At 31.2% G+C, this 26833-nt stretch overlaps 2 protein-coding genes across 4 annotated transcripts; one reads left to right on the forward strand and one right to left on the reverse strand.

Annotated features, from left to right (window-relative positions):
- Positions 1-6805: 6805 nt before the first annotated feature.
- On the reverse strand, positions 6806-12730 carry LOC125859797 (uncharacterized). Of its 3 annotated transcripts, none has more exons than XM_049539616.1 (8): positions 12535-12730; positions 12372-12423; positions 9729-11092; positions 9563-9644; positions 9410-9476; positions 7854-8042; positions 7706-7766; positions 6806-7025 (listed from the first exon to the last, which is right to left on the reverse strand). In XM_049539616.1, exons 3-8 carry the CDS (start codon positions 10504-10506, stop codon positions 6835-6837), a joined length of 1368 nt encoding a protein of 455 aa, XP_049395573.1. In that variant the 5' UTR covers positions 10507-11092; positions 12372-12423; positions 12535-12730; the 3' UTR covers positions 6806-6834. The 3 variants fall into 3 exon arrangements, with proteins under 3 accessions (XP_049395573.1, XP_049395575.1, XP_049395574.1); XM_049539618.1 differs by having other exon boundaries at positions 12372-12458; XM_049539617.1 differs by lacking the exon at positions 12372-12423.
- Positions 12731-16846: 4116 nt separating this feature from the next.
- On the forward strand, positions 16847-19551 carry LOC125860088 (protein SPIRAL1-like 1). The gene is made up of 3 exons (XM_049539982.1): positions 16847-17003; positions 18337-18618; positions 19246-19551. The coding sequence occupies exons 2-3, from the start codon at positions 18364-18366 to the stop codon at positions 19324-19326; spliced, it is 336 nt and encodes a 111-aa protein (XP_049395939.1). The 5' UTR covers positions 16847-17003; positions 18337-18363; the 3' UTR covers positions 19327-19551.
- Positions 19552-26833: the final 7282 nt, after the last annotated feature.

The raw sequence follows: 26833 nt of genomic DNA on the forward strand, positions 1-26833 counted from the left end.
TTGATACTTATTTTGGACCAAATTTATTTATGGGGATATTACTAGAATATTGTGTTTAAGACTTTAAATTACATTATATTCATTTTTATTTACAAAATTAAGTTTTTAATTACAAATATGACAATGTATTAAATACTACACGTTTCTATATATTTTTCCTAGCTATTTTCTTGGGTTAGTGAGTGGGACACATAATTTATGGTGTATATTTTTTTAGATTTTCAATTATAATTATTATTGAATACGTTTCTATATTAAAGATATTTTTCTCTCTCTCTTATTCCTTTTCAAGAAAGTAAAATCATTAATTTAGTTTTATCAATTTCATTGTTAGTTTCTAGGAGTAAGAAGTTGTTCATTCATGTTTTTTTGGGTAATGGGTTTGATTTGTTTTTTTCAAAATCATCTCTAATCAGAAAATAAAAAAAACGGTGTGTTTCCTATGGATTATACTCCTTAAAAGTTTACATCTTTTCTCATTAAGAATTTTGGTTAATCTTCAAACCATTTTTTTCTTTTCAAAATTGCCTATAATTTGAGATAAAATTATTATGTTTTTATTGACTTGTACGATTATAAATAGAATATTAACAACGCTTGTTTGAGAACAAGTTTCGAGTTGAATGCATTTACTTTATCTTCGGTGAGTGAATATGGAAAAGAAAATCTTGCCATTGGTAATGAAAAGTCTATCTCTATTACCCATAGTTCGTTTAAAAGGAAGGGTAAGGAGAAAATTTACAATTGGATAAATTTGATGATTTTTTTTTTATCTTTGTATTTCATTTTTAATCCTTAAAATTCTGAAAATTAATATTTCTCAAAATGTGGTGTTCGTCATTTCAGTGTTGGAACTGAAAGGTGATATTGATATAATGTTGGTGTTGTTGTGTTATAAGATTATTAATTGGATAAATATATACTTATAAATAATTAACAAACTGTATTTTATATGACATAAATTATGATTTGAAGTTGATGTTCAGCCTACCAGTTTAGCAAGAGTATTACACCATATTTTAATCCAACAAAATACCTTAATATGTACCATTTTATACATAAATTTGTTAAAAATTTTACAAAGGCACAAACCTTTTTATATCAAAAGTTAATTTTATACCATAATCAAAATCAACATTTTGACAATAATACCTTTTAGTTTCAACACTATAAGGAACTAATTTTGAAAATAATGCACATTTTTAATTGCTATTTTTTGGGTTAGTGTGCTAATATTGTGGGACTCATAATTTACTATATTTACTTTGGTATTCTCAATAACAATTATAATTGAATATGATTCTTTACTTAAAGATCCTTTTTTTTTAGGATGTACGTTTCTTTCTCTCTTTTTTTTTTGTTGATTTTTTGAATTTAAGTGTTAATTTTTTAGGAGAGAATTTATAGTCTAAATCAATAGGAATCCTACCATTAAACACTTTCCTTATTTGATACAATTATTCTTTCATTTTTTTTCTCTCTCTCCCCAATTCGGTTTCAATTCTTTTGTAAAAGAAGTACCAATTTATATTTCATCATATGAAATACCAATATACATAAAATCATAAAAAAATACTTGCGTCTAATAATTATTTCTGCAGACTAATTCATATATCGGTAATATAATCTTTTTAGTTAATATTGTAAAAAAAGAAAAAAATATTATATTATGGTGTTAATTGATATACAATATGGTTTCATTATTTTTTTTATTCGTAAAGACAATTTTATTAGTATATAATTTGATTCCACATAATGGTGTACACTATTATATAACATCAACTCAAATATATAAATCATATTTAATCGTTGCGTCATATATCACCCTTGCAAACATACATTCCTCCGGCACATTTCCATAAATAGTTAGAAACATGCAAATGTATATCAATATGTCAAATCATAATATAAATTATTTACAAAAAAAATTCAAAGCTACAATTTAATAAAGGTGTACATTGTGGTGAAATTTTGACGTACATTTCAATTTGATATTTAATGAATGACATACACCACCATTTACAACACAAACTAGCCAAGAATTATCAATTTATTTGTATAATAAATTTGATTTAAAGAGTTTTTAAAATTTACACATTAATTATAGCGTACATGAATGGTGTACATATACTAACACCAAGACATTTATCAAAAAAAAAAGAAGCTAAATATCTAAATATATTCGCTACACCATCATATTAACCAAATATATATATATATATATATATATATATATATAAAACACAAAATGGTGTTTTCAATTTAATTCAGTAGAAAAGATTGGTTTATTTTTTGGTACACAATATGATGTATTTATATTAAAACAATGATGGCGTTGCTATACAAAATAACTTTAACTATTGATATAGTATAACAATTTGGTTGTTATTTTGGTATGAAATACACCAACATAAATTAATCAGTAATTTAAACCCTATAATTATTTTAAGATTTCAATGTATATACCTTAATCCAACCAAATATCACATATACTACAAATTACCAAGTTATTTAACAAAAATGACGTATACCACAAACATATATACATACACCAACAAAGTTGGTGTATATAAGTTATCTAAAATATATCAAATACATCAACACATCTACCACACAATAAAGAAGCTAAATATCTAAATATGATCAGATTTCAAAATAAGAAGCACGAAAAAAATATCAAATCTTTTAAATTCATTATGTTAACAAATCATCAATTTCGCCGTGCTTACACATACACCAACCGAATTTGATGTATAATAAATTATCTATACTATATCTAATACACCAACACTCATCACATACAACACTACTATTTTTAGATCATAAAATAACAATAACGAAAAAAAACAAATAACAATCACCAATTTCAACGTATTTATCAACACATACTTATTGCATCTCATTGTCTGTTGTATTGAATTAGAATTGAAACATTGTTCATATGAATAATTGTACAAACTTTCATAATAGAGGAGGTAGAGAGTTTTAATTTGGTTAAAATACCTTCTTTTTTAATGAAAGAGAATGTATAACAATTTGAGTTGATTGTGGAAGGTAAATTAAAAAAAAATGAGAAAAAATCTTGGAAAAGAAGAAAAAATCGTGGGCCATAATAATCTCTCTCCTAATTTTGTTTCATTTTCTTTTTATTAATATTATTGTATGTTTTTGAAACAAATCTATTGCTATAGTGGTGAAAAATAAAACTTATATAGTGGTTATTAAGGTGCTTATTTTGTATACTTATGTTTTTTGCCCTTTATTTAGTTAAAACGACATTTAAAATAGACGTGAGATAATACTCTTCCTCAATTTCAAATTAGATCTACCGTAATTTTTAAAATTAATTGTCTCAAATTATTTGTTATTTTAGAAGTTTAAGACAAACTTAATTATTTATTTTCTATTTTATCTCTAATAATAATTATTTCTGAAGACTCCAAATATCTTAATAGAATAAATATTTAATGAATAGATATTACTCCATATCTTAAAAAAATAAAATGTTCAAAAACTCCTAATTCTGTTTTCTTAAATGATAGGTAAGAATCATAACATATAATTTGAGACTTTGAGAGTAACTTTTTTAGCGATGATTAAAGTTTAAGAAATCATAGCCATATGTAGCAAGTTTTCATGTGCATACATAAATATATACTACAGTAGTAGAACCTATGCACCTTGGAGAAATACTGTGAATATCTCGTTTGGTCATAAATTAAGAAGTTGGAATTTGAAATTTTGAGTTTTTGTAGTTGAAAGTTGTATTTGGATATATATTTTATTTAGAAAAAAATTGTAGTTTTGTGAGTAAAGATCTCAGAAACTTCAATTATTTTCAGTATAATCTAATCAAATTTCATGATCGATCGAACAAATATTTAAAGATAAATCATCAAAATTTGATCCAAAATTTATGATGAAATGCTAGCGGAATACATATCAAGGCATCAATAAGGGTTGTGGTGGAGTGTTAATACTCCTTCATCCTTAACTAGAGATATCATATTCGAGTCCCCCCGAGTATTTAGTCGTCTTTGTTAGAAAGTGTTTTACCTTTAATGAGACTTTCTAGCGCAAATCCAAATTTAATCAAACTTCAATGTAGATATCGAACACCAGGAGAGGAGAGGGAAAAAAATACATAACAAGGGAAAAGCAAAATGATGCTGATATGTAGGTGTAGACAAGAGACAGAGTGGTTTGAGCAAAGGGAAATAGGTGAGAGGCACATGCAAAAAAGTGAATAAGAAACCATTCCACATGCATGTGAGATGCCCTATACTTTAACTCTATTAGGCAATAATAACTCAATCATATTAGCCCATGTTCTAATCTAAATTTCTTTCAATCCTACCCACCCAACCCTGCTATGCTTTGATTGCTACATTATGCCCAACCTTTTTTCTCCCACAATAATCCTACTTTAATTTTACGTAACATATAAAATAAATCTTTGTGTAAAGTGACATATCATTGCATTGAGTTGCGTAAGATAGTTTTTTTCACCAAAAGTTGGGGCTCAACCATCCATAGGTTATCCAATCTAATCATTAATGTGCAATAGTACTGAACTTGTGAGGAGGTCCCATTAATATTCAATATCTTTTTTTATTTGCTCGACTAACTGAGATTCGTATGGCTAAAGCCAATTATAGGAGAAACGTTTTCCATAAACCTATTAAAATTATTATTTTTAAAAGCTTCAATCGAAGATCTATGGCGAAGCGAGTGGTGTGTGACATTCATAATCATATTGTGTATATAAGGTCTATTTATATATATATATATATATATATATATTAATTGTTGAATTATGTTGGATTCCTTATATATTTGTTCTTTATATCATTCAAATTCTTTTATAATTTTTTTTTGTATTTATCGTTATCTGTTATCTGAGATGTCTAATTAAGTAAAGAATGATCCTAGATAAAGGGAGTATCTTGCAAAGCTTTTCTTCCAAATTCCAAGAAAGAAGAAAAAGACAAATTAAGACTACTCATTAATTATTCTCAAGTAATGATATTTCTTGTAAGCAAAAGTTTACTCTTATAATAAACTTTTGGCTATCATTTCTAAAGTAAAAAAACGAAAGAAAAAGTAAACCCTAACTTTTGCTTTTTGTTTCGAAATACCAAGCTCCTAAACCTAATTGTTGAAGAATATATAATTTATCATCAAGATGCACTTTTTTATAAAGCTCTAGATTTTGTTTACCTTTTAGGTCATCAAAAAGGGGCCATGACTCTTGTAGATGTAATAAATACAATTAGGTATAAAGCAATGGATTTCCATCTATTTGTGGCACTTTCATTTAATTGTAATTCATGTATATATATCACATTTTGTAGTTATTGTGAAAGCAACTAGTTGCTTCAAATTGACAACCCAAATTTATTGTGCCCGTGACACTATAGGGACCATGAAGATTGAGTAAACAAAGTTTTTGTAGTTACACATCACTAAAAAAAACAATGAAAAAAGAAGAATAAGGACTTATCGTAAATAATCGTTCATCTAACCGCTTAAAACTAAAAAATAACCACCAGATGTGTAATCAATGTAATATCAGTTAGGAAAAGTAAATGGTGAATTCGATCAGCTATATGTCAATTGAAGAGAAATAGATGAGACAAGATTTTTAGATGGAAGCTACAAATGAATGCAATTAAGCTTAGCCAGATCATAAAATAAATTTTCAAATCTAAAGCACATGCCTAGACAAGTTGATTGTAATTAGTTACCTAATAACTTAATTAGTGAGTTGGTTGATAAAGGACAAGGCACCTAAAAAGTATTATCTCATTCTAACCACACACTCATTTACACTATCCTCAACATATTTGGGCTCTTCGTAGCTGTCAAAAGGACCCAACTATGGACCACGACCACCATTATTTGGTTGAGTATCACTTTCATAATTCATAATTGTGGGCTCAATTTTGTGTTGTGTATCCAGAAATGACAAGTATAAAATGAAGTCCAATGTTTCTCTCCTTATTTATTTCTTTGGTATATAGTAAAAGCGATTTGAAGTGAGTTTACTGCACATGGAAGCATATGGTAGGTACATATAATGAAGTTAAGCAATAAATAGCTTCGTACTCTAAAATATTAGAGTTGCGATGAATAGACATGTAATAATATATTGGGTTAAGTGATTAGTTATTACTATTAGATAGTGATATGACTAATAAATTCTAACTACCACATAAGAGAATACAGAGAGAGAGAGAGAGATTGTGATGTTGACAGTGACGAGGAAGGTGGGCAACTAAAATCTTGAATTCAAAAGGGGGCAAAATATTGACTACTTAATAATTTTGTCAGCTATTATTGTATTTGCAGCTAATTTGCTTTGCTGGTCACAGTGCAGAGTCTGGAATTTAAGGTACAAAACAAAACTAAAACTAAAACTCCGTGTACTCTCACAAGTGGCGGGTCTTGGGAGTGTAAGATGTCATCAGACTTGAGAGAAATTCAATGAAAGTAAAATTCATCCATCAGGGGAAAAGGGGACAATGAAATAACTTTGTCCAAAAATTACAACAAAACAACTGTGTACCTGTGAGCAGCAGGAAGCCAGGACTAACTATACCTCTTTGTTCTTGGATCGAATAATACTACATGAACTTGCCTAGGTTACAGCTTGCTACTAGATTATATTTGACGGGGGAGGAAATACTTTACAGTTTTGGTTCAGGGATGAGGCTACTGTTGCACCCCCCCCCCCCCCCCCCCCCCCCCCCNCCCCCCCCCCCCCCCCCCGCCCTCCCCAACTACAGCAATCCAAAAAATTGATGCAAAAGTTCAAGTGTAGCATCAGTACTGCTAAGTTGAAATTGTATCAGCACTATGTTCTGGAATGCATGTAGTGGCTTCAATGACCTTGCGATAGTAACGCCAAGATGCATTCTTCTCAGTGATTGGTCGTTGACCAAATGGATTACTCTCTACATACTTCTGAACATTTTCAGCCATGGACAGTCCTTCAAGATAAAGGCGCAGATCACCCTCTGGCCCTGTTGGCGAATAATGAGATGAAGCTTATTTAATCTTGACAGCACCGGATGGATATATATAATACAACTACATCACTAAAAATAGATTGGATACAAAACTTTTCCAAGTCATATTCATGCACTCACAGGGGAATACAACTATCATTCATATCCCACACAAATAGAGGAATTACTTGAACCAAATATTTATATTTTTTTTTTATGACAAGGAAAACCCGCAGCCGCTACCCTTTGGGTGCGCACAGGGTAAAACCCCTGCTCCTATGCAATAGCTTGCAAACCACATAGGAGAGGTAACCTGCACTTGGCAAGCCTGGTGCGACGAGCTCGACTCAGAAGGCAAACCCCTTGCTTTCGCTTGCAAGGGGTTTCGAACTTGAGACCTCCAACATTAAAGTCCCAAGCCCAAACCACTGGGCCACCCCGAAGGGTACTTGAACCAAATATATTCACATTAAAATAAATCACTTGGTTATATTGAAAGAAGTTGAAATGTGGGAAACTATCAAGTACAATTTGAGACCCATTCAGAAAAGATGAAAATCAAAGGACAGAGAGTTCAGCATCTATTTGCACGATTTATATGAAAATGCCCAAGCAGGAGATGCATGAAGTGAAGTCCAAACATAATGGTCTGATTACCCATCATGTACATGTTTGAAAGAGAGAAAAATACACACCTAGTGAATCATCTTTCTCATCCGTGTAGAGGTATGTATTTGGAAATACTGCTGTGTTTGGCTGAAAATAATAAAACACAGTGCAAAATCATTTACTTAAAGGTCATGGAGGAAGGTTCCCAGCAACAAAGAAAGGGTTAATACTCACTGGATTACACAAGGCCTTGTGCGGAGAATCGTCCAACAGAAGTGTGTTTGACTCATCATATTCACCCCTCTCCCATGGAAGATCTGGTTCAAACTTCTCCCATAATTTTTTAAGCTTCTTCAAAATAATAGGCTTGCTTCTCTTCTTACCAACAACAGGGAAACCAGTATCAGTGCAATGGGATTGATCCTGCATAACATTCGAAGTTATTATACTGTGTTGAAAGCTATGAATGAAAGAAACTATAACAGGAAAAGGTTAGGCTATCAATTTTGTTAATTCAAATTCATAATCAAAGTTTATGAAATACTGTAACAAGTATTTCTTGTCTTTCATTTCCTAGAATATGTAGGAAAACATGCCAATATATAAAAAAACATTTTGAGGGAAACAAAATATTAATTGATTAAGATAAGCAATGTAGCATGAGAGACTAGAATTAAGTGCTTCAAGGGTTTTTTGGTACTAAAAAGTCAGATTCAAATCAAATGTAAAAATAGATTATTCACGGAATATTCCATTAGTACAATTTACCAAAGCATTAGATCCTCTCCTTACAATCTTTTTATCCTGGGATGTCCTCCATGAGGCCTACTAAACCAGCTCTCAGGGATTCTAAGATATTTTTCGGTCCTCAAGCAAAAGGGAAAATCAAGAGCAAGAGACAGGAGATGAGTTGAAGAAGACCAATGGAGAAAGAGAGAGAGAAGCTCCACACCTACAGTCACTATATTGTGAAGCTATAGTTACTGACAATGCCAAAAAAGATTATTCCCTGCATAGAAGTATACTAGAGCCTTCAGTTCTGGATTGGGACAGATTTGGATAGTGTTCACTTGGTTGATGTAGCCTGATAGGTGGTGGTTACTCTTCTTTTTTTCGACACTAGTAACATTTTGGTGGTTACTCTTCTTAGGCGGAGATCCTTTGAGTATTCTCGGAATTCACTCAAAGGACTATATCTCACACACTGCTCGCAGGATGTTCACCCCACCCCCACCTCACCCCTGTATGTACACACACACACAAGAGATAGTGATACATCCATGTATAATTTATTCAGAGCTATTTCCTACCTGACCCACATAGGCTGTTTCTTTTCTTTTTTTTTCTGAAGCTGGTGACTTCACAAAGCCTGTTTTTTGTCCAATGCATTATCAAATTTTTGGAAACGATCTCCTTAAATGAAACAAGAAAGCAAAAAATGCACATACTAGCCGTAGCTCAAATTTATTAGTTTACAACCCATCAATGGGATGATCATATATACAGCTTCATAAATTCCATAGAAAGACACAGGGAAAATAGTAAAATAGAAGAAGAAAGCATAATATAATCTTGGGTGCTCATACAAGAAAGACCATACTGAAATCACGTGTGCTTTTTCATATGGACCTGATTCTTGTTCTAACTATAATTTCCTAGGGCTGTTTGATCTCCAGAATAAAGCAACCAGGCTCACAAGATTATTTTTTTTGTTCCTGGTGCTTTCAGATTAAAGTTTGCAAACTTGCACTGATGCTAATTTATGATATTGAGGAAGAACAGATCCTTACCCAACAGAAGAGCAATTTTTCCTTGGCATTTCCCAGTAGAAAATCAAGAAACAACTCCACATTCTTCCTGCAAATTTTTGGACAACACACATAAATATGTTTGCACATATATAAACTTCATAAATATGAAAGTGAACAAAATTCAGAAACTACCTGATTCTCGATGACCAAACACCTACATTAAATTTCTCAAAGCAGAATTGCAGAAAATCGTCATGAAAAGGCCTTTTGAAAACTGGTAAAACAGATGAAAACTCAGTTAGAAGATTTTTCAAAAGACAAATAGACTTCAGAATGAAATTAATGGTGCCACTCCTACCTGCTTTCCCTGAAACAATGATGTCCACTTTGAAACCACGCGGCACATGTTGAAGCGGAACAATATCAGCAAGGAGTCCATTCAGATCAAGTACAAGGAGCTTTTTATTTGAACGTCCATTAAGCGCTCTCCTCAATGGAGGGACGGTCCAGACATTTGTGATTTCAGTGTTTTCATCTATGAAAGCACACAAATTTGAAGGAGAAGAATTACTTTCAGCTAAAGATTGTCTTTCCCCATCGAAAATTTCATTGGTTGAAGACCCAAAAGCGCAAGTGCCAACATTCTCCACGAATGCTGGTAAACTGTTTCCAAGAGTACTGAAATTCCTTCTCCTCTTTCTAAAATAGGTTATTAGTACTCTCGGTCTTGGATGTACTTGTTGACTCCTTGTAACAATGGAAAAATCATTAACCTCAATAAACTCACTGCTTTCAGCAGGCAAAGTGATGTCCACGTTAGCGGATTTTATTTTGCTCTCTTCAATCACGGCATCCTCCACAATTGCTGGTATAGAGCTTGCAAGAGCAACAGAATTCCTTCTCCTCTTCCTGCAATATGTTATCAGCACTTTTGGTCTTGGATACATCTGTCGTCTCCTTGTTTCAGATGCAAAAGCAGTGCATTCATCAGGCAAAGTAGCGTCGGCGTTAGTGGACTTTGTTTTGCTCTCCTGAATCGCAACATCCTCCATGATATCTGGTACACTAGTTGAAAGAGAGATAGAATTTTTTCTCTTCCTGCAATATGTTATTAGCACCCTTGGTCTTGGATACATCTTGAACTCTTCGTCTCAATTACAAAAACGCTAACCCAATAAACTCAGTGCTTTCATCAAGCAAACTGATGTCTATGTTAGTGGACTTTGTTTTGCTCTCCTGAATCACAATATACTTCAAAATTGTTTGAATACTGCTTGCAAGAGCAATAGAATTTCTTCTCTGCTTCCTGCAAGAGGTTATTAGCACTCTTGGTCTAGAAATATTTGTGGGCTCCTCGTCTGAATTGCAAAATTAATCTGATTAAACTCACTGCTGTCAGCAGGCAAAATAATGTCTATGTTAGTGGATCTTATTGTGCTGTCATGAATCACAGTATCATCCAAAATTGCTGGTAGCTGCTGGAAAGAGCAATAGAATTCTGTATCCGTTTCTTGCAGTAGGTTATCAGCTATCTTGATCTTGTACATATGTGTGGACTCGCCATCTCAATTTCAGAAGCATTAACCTCGATAAACTTGACGCTTTCAGCATGCAAAAGTGATGTCAATATTAGTGGCTTTTGTTTTGCTATCTCAAATTACAGCGTACTCCATGATTGATGGTATACTTCATGTAACAGAAATAGAATTCCATCTCTGCTTCCTGCAGTAGATTATTAGCACTCTTAGTCTTGAATTTATTAGCGGACCTCGTCTTGACCTCAATAAATTAACTGATCTCAGCAGGAAATATGATGCCTATGTATGCAAACTCTCATCACAATGCAACTAGTTTAACATCAAATCCAAACTAACAGACAAGAATCCTTAAACATGCCAATGTAGAGACCGACAAACTACATTATTTTCAAGGAACAGGTTCATCTCTTCAGCTTGATTCTCATTTTCTTTTACCTCTCTGTGAACTCATATCCACAAAACAACTTCTTGCTTGTGACCTGGTTTCATTTAGTAAGACGAACAGTGACGCAAGCTCATTTTAAAATTGTATTCCTATGGAGCCTCTAAAGCATGGTCAATATCAATTACACAAAATCACAAAAAATACCCTCCTATTTTGCCTATTTTCTATTTTTTCTTCTTTTAGCCCTCCATGTAATCAATGTCAGATCTTTATAATTTTACCAGTGAACCCATTGCACTTTTGAAATGATGAGTTCAAAATGTGTTTACTGAAACTTTGGTGATATATTACCCATATAGCTAAGCTCCAAATTAAAATTACAGGGTTCAGTTGAACTGATATCTTGTTAGCTACATCCGCCACTGCATGTAATGAAGGCAGAGACATACTTGCTATGCTCCCCTTCTACGAATGCAGCACTGCTGTTTACTTTATTTCTCAGTTCAACACATCCTTACTCGTTCTCTTTTTAGATACATAATCTGGGAGCCCAAGGGCAGCCACTTCCTGGATACCAATCTTACTGCTATTCCTCTTTTTCACAGACTAGTCACCTCAATACCAAGTGAAACACCAGCAGCAACAGGAATTCCAATATCCTGTTGCTACTTATCTATCCCAAACAATTGAATATCATATGCCAACTATATGTTAAGCAATGTTTACTAACACCAATAAAACAAATGAAAAGGATAAACTCGATTAGTTTGTTTTCTCCAAATCAAGCTAACATGAGTTTTAGAGCAAACGAAACAGTCCTTAGTCAATAACTCATAAAGACCCATACTTCCTAGGATTAGTAAACATCATAGTGTCACCCCACTGTCCTATCTCTTCAAGTCCTTGTGTTTGACTTTTGCCCAACTCAATTGTAAGTACACTCACTCATAAACTGCTTGATACCGTGTAATCACAATCCAAATAAGGGGAAATGCCTATAAATTAACAGTTGTAGTTTATCAAGCACGCGAAAAATAAAGTAAGATGCGTTCAACAGAGTTAATTTTTAGAGCATTACCAGATTTGAAGCACTGCATACACATGAAGTAAAATTGAAACTCAATTACAACCTAAACTCCAAAATAAACGAATCGAATGCTTCAATCTAACAGAAAAATATAAATTAAGTTACGGAAACAAAATCTGAAACAGCAAAAATTTAAGCCGGCGGATGAGAATACCTGAAGCATATGAAGAAGAGAAAACACTTCAAGTTGTTGTCTATAAAGGCGATAAGCTTTCTGAAACACAGAGAGGTGACGTGAAACAGTGAAGTTGGGGAGTATGAACTATGAAGACGACGGATCGGAGAGAATGGGTTCAGTTTTGGTATTCCAAGAGATTGCGGGGATCTTAGAATTAATGTTGTTATTTCCAAAGGGACCAAATGAGAATATACTTGTAGGAAAAATGATATAATTAATAATTAACGCGTTAATTAGCATACATTTTAGGAATGAACACACTTAAATACTTCCTCAGTCACTTTTTATTTATCAAATTTTGACATAATGATTGGGAAAATGAAATAAATAATATCTTAACTATAGGAGTAGGTCTAAAATGGTCTCTTAACTATACACTTAGCGAATTTAGTCCTTTAACTATTCAAAAATTTATCAATTTTGGTCTTTTAACTATACATTTATCGGTTTTAGTCCCTTAACTATAAACTTACCGATTTTAGTCCTTCAAGTATTCAAAAATTTATCAGTTTTGGTCTTTGTCCATTTTTATTACAAATAACTTAGGTTTATATTAACCGAAATATTCATTAAATTAAATTTTTAACCCATTTTTTAAAGTTGTTTCTCTATCCCCGCCCTTTTTTCTTCAAACTACTCTTATGAAAAGAACTATAACGTCAACGATTAAAAATAGAATTAATGAGGAAAGAAGATATAAGTCATAATTTTATTCAATGGAGGATAAAATTAAGCATATAATTGTTGTTAATGACTTGAATATGCTAATCCGTGCGAATTTTATTTAATTTACTCAAATTTCTTCATGTAATGAATAGAATAATAAAATTGATTTATTTAAAAAAAAAACTAAAAAAATTGCAAATCTACCATTTTATAAATTTCAATTTCTGAAAAATTAAACAAATTTCGTTCAATGAAATCATTGGAGTATAAATTTTGGATTTAACAAGTAATAATTTTTTTCTTTTTATAATAAAGTTTAGCATATTCTTGTCATTAGTAGCAATATTATGCTTCATTTTATCCTTTGTTGAATAAAATTATGACTTATATTTTCTTTCCTCGTGACTTTTATTTCGAATCGTTGAGGTTAAGGTTCTTCGCATAAGGTTAATTTGAAGAAAAAATAGCGGAGAGAGAGAAACAACAGAAAAAGTTGCTAAAAGATTTAATTTCTTGATGCATGAATTCCGTTAATATAAAGCTAAACTATTTGTATTAAAAAAAAATGGATAAAGACTAAACCTGATATGTTTTTGAATATTTAAAGGACTAAAATGGTAAGTTTATAGTTAAGGGACTAAAACCGATAAATATATAGTTAAGAGACCAAAACTGATAAGTTTTTAAATAGTTAAAGGACTAAATCTGTTAAGTGTATAGTTAAGGGACCAATTTAGACCTACTCCTATAATTAAGGGACTATTTATGTCATTTTCTCTAATGATTGGTAAAAGGAATCTATCATTTTATTTATCAAATTGTGACATAATGATTGGTATAATTAAAAGGGTAAAAATGTTTAAAAGTCTATGATATTCTTTTTATTTTAAAATAAACGAATTTTTTTTAAAATTAAAAGGTATTAAAGTTAAAAAGATAAAAATATTTAAAAAGGTAAAATAATGTAGTGTGAAATATGTTATTTTATCATTTTGGCTAAAAGGATTTTTCCTCATCTTTTTTATTGACATAGTTCCAAATATATTTAGTCACTACTTTTTTTAAAGACATTTAGTCAATTTTAATAAACTAAAGATGTAATAGAAAAAAAATTGTTCTTTTTGATTTGTCAAAAATAATAAATAAAAAGAAAAATTAAATTAAAAAATATTTGACTAGATATAATTCAAATGGTAGTTTTTATGTTAATTCATGCGTTAGATACCATAAATAGTTTAATGTTTTGATTTCTAGAATCAATTAAATTGATTTTGTTTCTGTCTCTTATTCATATATATAGTATGATTTTGTTTGTTTGGCATTACGGTTAAAAAAATATATATTTTTAGAAGTGTTTTTTTAAAATAGCTTTTCTGAAAAGTGCTTTTTTAAAAAAAAAATTGTTATTGACAAATTCATTTGAAAAAATGCTTTTGATAAGCAATTTGTGTTTGACTATCTTTTTAAAAAAAGTATTTTTGAGAGTCAAATTACGAAAAAAGCAAGTATCAATGTGCTTTTAAGATTATTTTGTAGAGAAAAATTATTTTAAATATCTAATACATAACTTTAATTAAGTTTTTATTTTAATTAAATTAAAATGTACATATTTAAATTATTAATCAATATTATACATAGATAAATAAATAAAATAAAATATTAATATAATGTTAACATGATGAGTTAAATATAATTAAAAATATCAAGAAAAATAAATTTAAAAACTATTCCACAACTAAGAAAAGAAAATTTTTATTTGTTACTTTTTTGGGAGGGCTGAAATCTTTAATTGTTACTTTTTTCTCTTTTTTAATCCTACAAAATATTATATTACCTATTTCTAATAATACGTAAAATAATATATAAAATATAAATAATATTATATAAACATAAATAAAATAAAAATTTTATCATATAAAAATAAAAAATTAAATTCTTGAATAAAACTTAACAAAACTTATGAAATATGTTAATTAATTAATAAGAGATATATTGGTAAATATATAAATATGTAAGGGATATTTTAGTCTTCAAAAAAATAATTTTCTGCTTCTACTTCTACTATTTTTAAGAAGCATAATTTTTTAGCTTCTTCCCAATAACAGAAAAACTGATTTTGCTTCTATTTAAAAGCACGAGGGTTTGCCAAACACTTGATTTTGCAAAAAAAATGTAAAAAAATATTTTTGGCCTCCCAACAACAATTGGCCAAACAGGCTCTTAATTTTTTTAAAAAATATTTGGTTAATATAAACAAGATAAATTTATGTTATTATATATGATTGTAATGACTTTTATTAACCTTCAATTTCTTTTATTCACCCGTAATTGTAACCTCAGAATATTCCAAATATGCAAAAAAAAATTAACACGGTAGAGGCACAACCAACGAAAGGTGTGTGAGACTCCATTAACTTATTGACATGTGGATAAGCGGGCCATATTTTATCTACTTTAAAGTTAGAATGCTACCACTAACAAGAGATAGAAAGTATATTTACACAATAAATTGAGTTGAACATATATAAAAAATGCATGAGAAATTAAAACGTGAGTTTACTTCTTCTTTATTTTAATATTTTGAGATTATATTGAATATGTTACGTAGTTATATGTTGGTTTGACAAATTTATTTTGATATGGTATCTTTTCTATGTAATATAATTTGTATTTTTGTTTTCGTCACTGTTACTTTTCTACTTTTAGTTTTTTTTTTTATATAAAATAGTACTTAAAATTTTGTGGAATACGTTTAATTTTATTTATTTTTTAAAAAATATTGTATTTTTTTAAATAATGATTTATTTAAGTTAAAGATTGCTAGAGGTAGAGAGAAAATAAAGATTAAAAAATATCGATGTAACTTTTTTTCTAACATCAGCAAAAATGTTTTAAAAAAAAATAGAAATTACAGATTCAGTTTGAACATCAAAATATGTAGTTTTGGTTTACCATCCTTTGATTTTATAAAAATATTAGGAAGAAAATTCAAAATTTAATTTTTCAACAAGTATAAAATGTGAATCCACAATCATTTTTATTTTATTATTATATATTTAGTGAAATGTATTATTTCTGATGGGATTGATATTAATTATAAAATTTGTTTTTTTTTTGTTATTTTTGTTCTAGGTTTATAAAAATTCTTCAAACTAACATACAACTATAACAATAATAACATATCCAATGTAATCTCAAAATTAATATAATATTAACAATTAAAAAAGAAAAGCAACAAATGCACGTATAATTTCTCTTGCATTTTTTTTATATTTATTCAATTCAATTTATTGTGTAAATATATTTTCTCTCTTGTTAGCGATAGCATTCTTGCTTTAAAGTAGATAGATACACACTTTTTTTTTATTGTGCCTCTATGGTGATAAAAGTTTTCAAATATGCCTACGTATAAAGATCAAAGACATTGGTACTCTTATAAAAAAGTTCTTTTTATCATCAAAGAGATGGATTTATAGAACTTTTTACGACTAATGTTAATCTCGAAAGAGTAATAAAGTGAAGTAGATAAAGCTGAAAAGACAGGGGTCTAAAAGAAAACTTATAAATTTTAAAAAATTACGAAACCGACCTCCTACTATCCCATTATTATTTGCACAACAGTCCACTAGTCCAGCCATGCAAGCAGCACCCACTATACAGAATAGTGTTTCAGATATTTTCATATCCCTTCCATTGCTGCGCGTGCCGTTAGTTGTACCTATAAAGCCCTACTGCTCTTCAATCAATTTCTCTCCACAGATCTGATCCGAACTACTCAGGTACATGCTATTGCTCTCTCGTTTTGCTCTTACTCCGTCTGAATCTCATTTTTTATTGTTTGAAAGTCGAATCTCATTGTTGTTGTAGTTCGTCTTCTCTGGATCGGCGTTTTGGTTTAGAATTTATGCATCATTTTGTTTTTTTTTGTCATAATCATCGTGGTTTCGGATCTGAGTTTATAGAATGCTGCTGATATATATGACGAGGTTGAGGTTTTAGCGGTTTTGGTTGCTTTTCGGTTGATTTGCATCCACGGTGCTCATAATTATCTGTTTTATGTGTTGTTGATTATCATGCATTGATATATGTGTGTGCAGTGTATATCGCTGATTCGTTGGCTTTTCGTGTTACTGTTGGTGTTTCGATTTGATGAAATTCCAAGTGTTATATGAAGGAATTAGAAGAAAATGATAAGTTTGATAGAACTAATCAAATATTTGATCCGACAGTTGTTGCTAGAGTAGCTTTAGCTTGTGATGTTTCTGGTTCTGGATGATTTAACAATTACTGCACATGTATATCCAGTAATCTGATGTTGCTTTTGCAATTGATATGCTGTATTGGGCTGGAGATTGTGTTTTTGTCTAAATTTTGAGTGTATTACTCTATTTCCTTGGTTGCAAGGTTTGCTTGCTAATTGAGGTATGTTGTCTGGTTTCGGTAGATGGACGAGTCAATAATAGTAATATTAAATCTGGCTCAAAGAAAGAAAAGATAATTGTGTAACAGGCGTGTAATTGGTCTAAATGGATACAGAGCTATGACTTCTAATATCATAGATCCAGATAGCTATGAAATCTACATTTGCAGCTATTTCATTGTTATGTATCTATGTCGATCTGAATAGGACAAACTTATATGTATGCGTGTCTATTCACAAAATTTGTATGCCAGTCTGAATTTTATCCTACATTGTAGTCATATATTACCAAGTTTTGAATCGTGTTTGTACTAATAAAAGAGAAGTTCTGAATTACCTTTGTGATTTCTCAACAAGATATGGTTAGTTTCTTAGAGGGTGGTTCATGGGAAAGGCAAGTTATATACTGAAGAGGGAAGAAGAGTTATATAGACTGGAGTTTTGGAATTTGAAATGTATAATGTTCTTGTAATCTCTATATAGGTTTCTCTCAACTTTCACCTGGAGGAATCCATTTAAACTATAAGGGGCTATATGTGATACTGTTAATTTAGTTCATTTCTCACACGCATATTATAGTTCATCTTTATGAGGTCCACTGCAGTGGGTCATTGAGCTTATTTGTACTTCATACTCTTTGTTTACAATGCCATGCAATCTTTTCTGAGATTGTGTACTGCTGCTTTGAGCAGAATCAATCATTTAAAAGTTGAGAGATCATGGGTCGTGGAGTCAGCAGTGGTGGAGGACAGAGTTCCCTAGGTTACCTCTTTGGAGATGGTGAGCCTCCAAAGCCTACTACCAACAGGGTAGAAGCTCCACAGAATCAGGGACCTACTACAAGCGATCCGCAGAAGCCTACTGCAACTGCACCAGCTCCAACTGTTAATAAGCAGATTCCAGCTGGCATCCAGGGGCGCAATTCCAATAACTATTTCCGTGCAGATGGACAAAACACTGGGAATTTCCTCACGGTAAGATGCAGATCATCTTTCTTTCAAAGTCGATTTTACAATGTCCTTGCAGATTACTTATCCCCTCCTACTCATTGGTTCTTTCTTATGATTGTCATGGCTTGATCAAATGAATTAGTTTTTGAAATGACCGCTTTCAGAAGGTGAACTTTACATGGAGGCAGATTCTTTAATGAAGAAATTTATTTTCCATTCTCTATTTAGTTCAGTACTATATGCTTTTTGAATTATTGATTCTATCACCTCCTTCAGTTCTTGCTGATCCAGGATATAATTGCGGATAAAAACATCTTTAAAAAATTCTGAAGGAAGTTCCTTTCCAAACGTTATTTAGTTCAGTACAACATGTTTCTTGATTCTGTCATATCACATTTCTGTTTGTAGCAACTTCTGTTTTCCAATCATCTGAGATTGTTGCCATCATAAACATTTTACCAACTTTTGAGAGGGGAATTTGAGAACTGAACCATCCTGTTCTGGAGATGTTCTTTTCCATTCTTCTTCTAGCTCAGTAGCATATGCTTCTTCTGTTGCTAATTCCGTCACATCTTATTTCCCTTCTTCTTGTCTATTACACAGGGTGATATTGTCTTGTCAATTAAATGTTTGAATCTCGTCTCTTTTCAGGATCGCCCATCTACCAAAGTGCATGCAGCACCAGGTGGTGGATCTTCCCTGGGTTACCTGTTTGGCGATGGCAAGAACTAGTTCCTTCTGTCCAAAGATGAAACTGTGTGTGTAGTCATGAAAAAACGATGAGACTGCTGTTACTGTATGTTGGTTTATTTTGTGTCTGGGGAAATAGTGTCGGCATTCAGACGATCCGATTGTAATATGATAATCCTTTCCTATTCACTGTTGGGATATATACCCAAAGCTTCAACTGTGAACTATCTGCAATGCCTGCTTAAGAAAATCAAGCTTTAGTTCGTGCTACTGTTGTTTTAGGATGCAATGATTATAAAAACATGAACATGATCTCCCAGAGTGATTATGAACATGCATTATACTTGATCATTTGCTCTTTTCATTTTATTATTACGACTGAAAGCATTTTAAGTTGATACTTATTTCTCAGTCCAAAAATCTATATTCACAGGCCACAGCCAGCCTGGGAACTTGGGTATTCATGGTTTTATTCAGGTTGGTTTTCAAATCAATTTAGTATGTTTTTCAAATATTAGAATTGACTCTAATCAATTAAATAGGGTTTTAATGCTTTCGTTGTTGTGGTTTTCTTTGAATTTTTGTCGACTTATATTTAAATATCTAAGAATATACATCCAACCACAAATTAGATAGACTATAGTCTAGCATAACATCACCGAATCAATTACTACTATTACTACTATTTGAGATTTTTGTTAAAAAAAATTACATAATTCTAAGTTATATAAAGCTTCCTCCGAAGAAAAAAACGTATGAGCTTAAAGTGCTTAAAATTTAGCCTTTTCAAGGAATATAAAAAATTCAAACAATAAGTTTGTTTCTGTGAAAATAAATAAATTTATAGTTGTGAGTTGTGACTAGGGGTGTTCACGGTTTGGATAAAAACCGATCCAAATCGATAAAATAAAACCAATTTTATTTGGGTTTGGTTTGGTTTGGTTTTAGATTTTTGAAAACCGATAGTATTTGGTTTGGTTATGGTTTTATTCGAAAAATCAAAGAAATAACCGAACCGAACCGATGAATTATATACATATATTTTAATTAATATATTGTTTTTATAAACAATTTTAAAGATCTTATATATGTTTCCATTAAAATTTCTTTAAACTTTACTTATTGAAAGCAAGAATGCCCAAGGTGAAAACATTTTTCTTATTGATTTCATGTATATGAGTGTCTATGACAATTCTTTGTGGGACTAAAATGTTATTGTCTCTTCCTTCTAGGCCAATATAGTGAATTTTAAAGCTTTATTGGTAGTAAATTCAGTAATCGAAAGTTCGGTAATTTAAGTCATTCTAAATATTTTTTGTTTTGAATGGATTGTTGTCACTTTTTTCACATTTTGAACCAAACCAAACCGAAACTGATAACCACCAAATCGATAAATGTATATTATATTTGATTTTGGTTTGGTTTTGATAATTTTAAAATCGATTAAGTTGGTTTGATTTTGATTTTGACCAATAACCGATCCAAATCGACCTGTGAACACCCCTAGTTGTGACATACCAAAACATCTTTAACAATAGCTAAATGGCTTTCTTGTTAAAAAAAAAAAAATGAATTGTTTGAGCTTAAATTGAGTTGGTCATATATATTTTGAAAAATTTATAGATTATACACCTAAAGTCAGAATAATTTTGAATTTATATTTCGCGACACAAACTCTTTTAGAAAAAAGGAACACATGTCCTTGAAAAATTATGAGTATAATTTATTAGGTCGTTATGAATAAATCCAGAAAACAAGAGATTAAACTGAGTTGACCATACATATTTCAGAAAATTCATTGACTAATACACATGAAAAATCAAGATAATCCTAAATTTATGTTTCGTTACCCATAAATTGCAAAAAATCAATGTTTGCCTCTGGAAAACTATGAGTATCATTTACTTGGTCATCATGAATTGACCCACAAAATTTGATCTCAAACAATGTTGGTCACATATATTCTGAAAATTGTTGGGACTAATGTAACACCCTGACTTTCCAAAACGTCTAAATTAACTTGTATCTTCGTGGAAAGACAAGGAGGGTGAGTAATAAATTAAAAATGACGTGGTATGTTATATTTTAAGTGTTCAAGGGTTGTATCTCAAGTTTTGAAGTTAAGTAAGTGGCAAAGTAAAAGTTGGTGAAAGTTATCCTAAGTTCCTTTTTAAAAATTTGTCCAAAATTTGGGTCAAATGTCTTGGATGTTTTCTCCCAATACATAAAGAGTTAGAAGGTCTATCACCCATTAAATCGAAGGCCTACGAGTCTAGTTTGCAACACACAAAACCCTGTATCAAACCGACATCAGAGCAAAAAGTTATGAGGGTTCTACTAGAGATTGCCGGGGCAGAATCCGGGTCGGGTAAAATATATGGTATGTCGGCTTATTTAACGTTTTAAGCCATGAAAACATTTCATTTCAGTTCCAAACCAGAGAGAAATCTTAAGAGAGAGTTCCTATGGAGTTCTAGCATGATGAAGGTTAGTTTTTAACGATTTCTACCATTAAACATTGCTCCCGTGCCTAGAAACGTAATCCCTACACATGACAATCGTTTTTCCCTTTTATTAGCTGTATTTGGAGATGATTTTTAAAGATATAATTTTGTAGTTATTGGTGTTTCTTCAAGGTTTACACTGGGTTAATTAAGGTAATCATTTCGAGACCCTTTTATGGTTGTTTTTATGAATTTCTACGGACGTTTCGACAAGTTGGGGCAATATGGCAAATCTGCCGATTTAAGATTAATTATGAACTGTTTATAGGTGCGTAGCACTTGTGTATATATAGTGTTTGCGAAGCTTAGGACATAAGGAACAACTTTCGTAAAGGAACTACGGTCTTTCGAGAGTTCATTGGAAATGTATGTTAAGGTAATTCCCTACTTACAACATGTTTCCTTAATTCTTAGGAGTAATGTACTTGGGTTGTTATCCTTGTTACACTTGTAGCCATTATCGTTGATTGTTGGCTGCTCGAGTTAATATAATCCTCCCTTATCGGGATTCTTATTCAGTTAGTAGTGTCCCTATGTTGGACTCGACTTAGAGGCTATTTGTATAGGTTGCTTATAACTAAATTGCTCACTTTTAGCGATTGGATTGTTATTGTTTCCCTTGGGGATATTGTGGTTAGCTGCAGGAATATGATTTATGCCTAGAATGGTTATGTTCTGCCTACAGGGTTATATGGATGCCTAAAAGGGATATGACTTGCCTACGGGGCTACATTGATGCCTAGAAGGGCTATGAGTTGCCTACATGGCTATATTGACGCCTAAGAAGGCTATGTGCTTCCTACAGGGCCATGTTATTGCCTAAGAGGGCTATGAGTTGTCTATAAGCTATATTGATGCCTAAGACAGCTATGTGCTGCCTACGGGGCTATATTAATGCCTAAGAGGTCTATGTGACTGCTTACGGGGCTAGGGGACTACTGATAGGGGTATATAGGTTGGTTGGTACCTTTCGGGCTTATGGGGGCCTAAGTATGTGGTTTTGTGTGTTGTTTGTACCTGCCGAACTTATGGGGGCTTGGGTAGGTTGTTGTTTATTATTTTTGATAAGTTTAGATTTAGGAGCAGGTTAGTACACTTATCTTATCCTTGATTTATTTATCAGATTATTCCAATAGATCAGGATACCTCATCATAGTCTATTGCCTTTCATACTCTGTACATTATTTTGTATTGATGCTCCATTGCCTTGGGGGCGCTGCATTCATGCATACAGGTCCTGACAGACGACCGAGTAGATCTCCTCAGCAGCAGGATTGACTTTTATCCGGTTGGCTAGCCCCTTTCTTTCAGAGCTGTCAGAGTTGGGAGGTTTGTTACCTTTTGTTGTATATATCTTTATGGGTAGGCTAAGGCCCTGTCCCGCTAATCTTTACTACTCTTAGAGGCTTGCAGACTAGTGTGTGGGGTGTATAGCTACGTTATGGCCATACTGGCCTATGCTGTTGGTTTGTTGAAGCCTGTGAGTTGTTTGATGTATTATATTGATATATACCTTCTTTTAGTTTTGGTATAAATATCATGGTGGCCTCGACGGCCCAATCAAGACTTTTGTGCTAGTTGGCTATTTATTTATATGATCTCCTGGGAGTAGCTGTTTCTTTTATAGATCAATTAACAGGGGTTTTGCCTGCTGAGGGCTTAGTTTTAAGCCGAGATATACATGTTTACTTTCTTGATTGTGTGTGGCTGACATGCGCTAGTAGCAAATGGTTCAGCAGGGTCGGCTCGGGCCTGAGTTTTGGCATTAGGACCCAGTTTCCCCCTCGAGTTTGGGGCGTGACAACTAATACACGCGGAAGTCGAGATAATCATGAATTTCTGTTACGTGACATGTAAACTCCAAAAAAGCGACCACTATCCCTGCAAAACTATGAATATTTCATACTAAGTCGTCACAAATGGACCCACAAAATTTGAGGTCAAACAAAGTTGATCACACATTTCAGTAATTGATTCTTAGTATCACTTACTAGGTCATCATAGATGGACCCATAAAGTTTGAGTTCAAATAGAGCCGGCCAAACATATTCTAAAAAATTCATGGACTAATACATAAAAACTACAGAATATGGCAAACATCAATATATATTTAAAATAAATAGCTATAGTTTATTTGTTTATGTTATATGGATATAACTACACAATAAATAGCAAAGTTAATTATATACAAATAATAGGAAAGTTATTAAATATTAAATAGGAAAATTATTATTACAAGGATAATTAATTATGTCTATGCACATTTTATGTGATCAGTTTTTCATTTTTATCCTCATTAATATATATTTTCTCTTTCATCAATATTACTATATCACATATTCTCAAATTTTCCTACTATATTCCATCCAATTTATGATCTTTTTGATGATTCTAGGAGCAATTTTTGTGATTTGAATTCATCAAGTATCTTTGAATTGATTTTTCTTTCTCTTTTTATGAAGGTTATAATTGTATCCAACTATATTTTCATCTATTTTTTTAGGGGTTCGATTGAAGAATTATTTTGTTTTCTCCCTTGCAATGGTTATAGTTATAAAAAAAAAGTAGTAAAGGAAGAACATGAGCAAAAAGAGATTGAGGTTTGTGTGATTGTGATTTGAATTCATCAAGTATCTTTTATGTAATTGATTTTTTCTCTCTTTTTTATGAAGATTATATTTGTATCCATCTACATTTTCATCTATTTTTATAGGGGTTCGATTGAAGAATTGTTTTGTTTTCTCCATTACAATGGTTATAGTAATACAAAAAAAAGTAGTAAAGGAAGAACATGAGCAAAAAGAGATTGAGGTTTGTGTGATTGTCAACTTTGTATATAGTAGAATACTTATATATATAAATACTAGTATTGTAATATTAACACAAGTTGAAACAGTGATTTGTGCATACAAGTATATCTGGATACATAAGTAATCTATCCAATTTAAAAGATTGATTAGGCAATACAAGTATAATTGAATACATTAATACTATATTTTTATAAACAAATACATGAGTTAACACCAAACCTAAAGTGTTACAGAAAAAACTTGACCAAAAAGAGATTGACGTTTATTGTATTTATCAATTTTTATACAAGCGAATACTTACACACTTTTAGATACCTACACATTCTATTATTTTCCATTCTTCTTGTTTCTATATTGTCCAATGTATCCATCTTTTGTTTAACAACAATGTATTCATATATATACTATATTGTATTCATTTTTTGAATAACAACAATGTATTCATTTTTCAAATTGTCGTGTTCATATGTTAATTGTCATACTTTACCTTGTTTGATATATTAATACATTACGTTTTTATAAATACTTGTATTCTTGATATATTAATACTTTAAGTCTTATAAATAGATATACCAATTTGAATTCAATGTATTCATATGCTACACAATTAATACATGTTCCTTATTTAGTTCATTGTAATTAAAACTGTATTAGTGTATAAATAGAAAAATAAAAATATATAAAGAAATACAGCTAGAAAAAGATATAAATTGTAGTTATTTTTTATAAATAACATACTTATAGCTATTGAACTTCAATAACCCTATAAATATAGTCATTTTTGTAAGTTGCTCTAAAATAATCTTGTACTCTTGTCCGTGACCCATAAACTCAAAAAAATGGCTTTTATCCTTGAGTGACTATGACTATCATTTACTAGATCGTCAAGAATAGACCCACAAAAATTTAGCTCAAACAATATTGGTCACACATATTTCAGAAAGTTTATAGACTAATAACATGATGAAAAGCCGAGATAATCATGAATTTCTATTTCGTGAGCCATAAATTTCAAAAAAAAAACTAAACAATGTATGTCCATGAATAACTATGAGTATCATTAACTAGATCGTCACGAATGAACCCACAAAATTTGAGATCAAATAAAATTGATCACACATATTCCAGAAAATTCATGGACTAATTCACACAAAAAATTAAAATAATCATGAATTTTTATTTCGTGACTCATAAACTCTTAAAAGAGTGATCTTTTTTTTTTGGTCGAAGCTATGAGTATCATTACTAGATCGTAATGAACGAACCCACAAAATTAATCACACATATTCTTAGAAGTCATGAATTAATACACTTTTTTGTAAAGACCACATATTCTTCAATAGTGGTGACAATTCCTAAGTCATCCGTGACAGTGACTTCAACGGTGAAGTGGAGGCGACTCTTATTTTCCGTTTTAAATTTATAGTTTTGTAAGATTTTTAACTTTTATTAACCTCTTAAGGATGAAAATCATACGTTTATTTTAATTGAAAATTTAAAATATTGAGTAAAATACTATAGAGATTAAAACTACAATTACACAAATATCATTTTTTAGATGAAAAATACTAGTAATTGATATATATACTACGCTAAGGATGTTCTACGGTAGAATAAATAAGAAAAATTTTTAAAATAAATTTTCGCAATAATAATCCACCCATATAAAAATGTACATCCAACCACCACCTATTAAACTTATCTTTAAGCCTTGGTGACACGTTTTTATCACTCGATACTTCAAACACGAGCTTCCATTTTGTTCCAATACAATAGGCAACATGATATCACTCTTCATGTTTTCTTTGGTTATATACCCCAATAAGTCTCACTCAGCCTAAAACCTTTAAAATCTAGGTTCTATTTCCAAACATACAACTAATCATTAACTCCATCGCACATCTCTTCAATCAATATTATATACTCCCTCCGTCCCTATTTACTTGTCCATATTTCCTTTTTTGGTTGTCCCTATTTAGTTGTCCATTTTGACAAATCAAGAAAGGACAACAAATTTTTTCCTATTATACCCTTATTTACCCTTCTTGAAAATTGTAAAAGTGTATGTTGTTTCCCTCCAATTTATTTCACTTTAATTCAAATAAGTGGTTGTAATTTTGAAGTGAAAAGTTGTCATAAGGGTAAAATTGTAACTTCACTGTGCTAATCATTGTTGCCTTAATCTGTGTGTCATTTCTAAAGTGGACAACTAAAAAGGGACGGAGGGAGTAAATA

Source organism: Solanum stenotomum, chromosome 3, assembly GCF_019186545.1.
Source record: "Solanum stenotomum isolate F172 chromosome 3, ASM1918654v1, whole genome shotgun sequence".
Taxonomy (NCBI): domain Eukaryota; kingdom Viridiplantae; phylum Streptophyta; class Magnoliopsida; order Solanales; family Solanaceae; genus Solanum; species Solanum stenotomum.

Bases quoted from the DNA above. Each gene is read 5' to 3' on its own strand.
- LOC125859797 (XM_049539617.1), bottom strand. From the start codon at position 10,506: ATGTATCCAAGACCAAGGGTGCTAATAACATATTGCAGGAAGAGAAAA. The intron at 7,767-7,853 runs GTGAGTATTAAC...TATTATTTTCAG, and splicing joins ACAAGGCCTTGTGTAATCCA to CCAAACACAGCAGTATTTCC. The intron at 7,026-7,705 runs GTGTGTATTTTT...ATTCGCCAACAG, and splicing joins TGAGAAAGATGATTCACTAG to GGCCAGAGGGTGATCTGCGC.
- LOC125860088 (XM_049539982.1), top strand. From the start codon at position 18,364: ATGGGTCGTGGAGTCAGCAGTGGTGGAGGACAGAGTTCCCTAGGTTAC. The intron at 18,619-19,245 runs GTAAGATGCAGA...GTCTCTTTTCAG, and splicing joins ACACTGGGAATTTCCTCACG to GATCGCCCATCTACCAAAGT.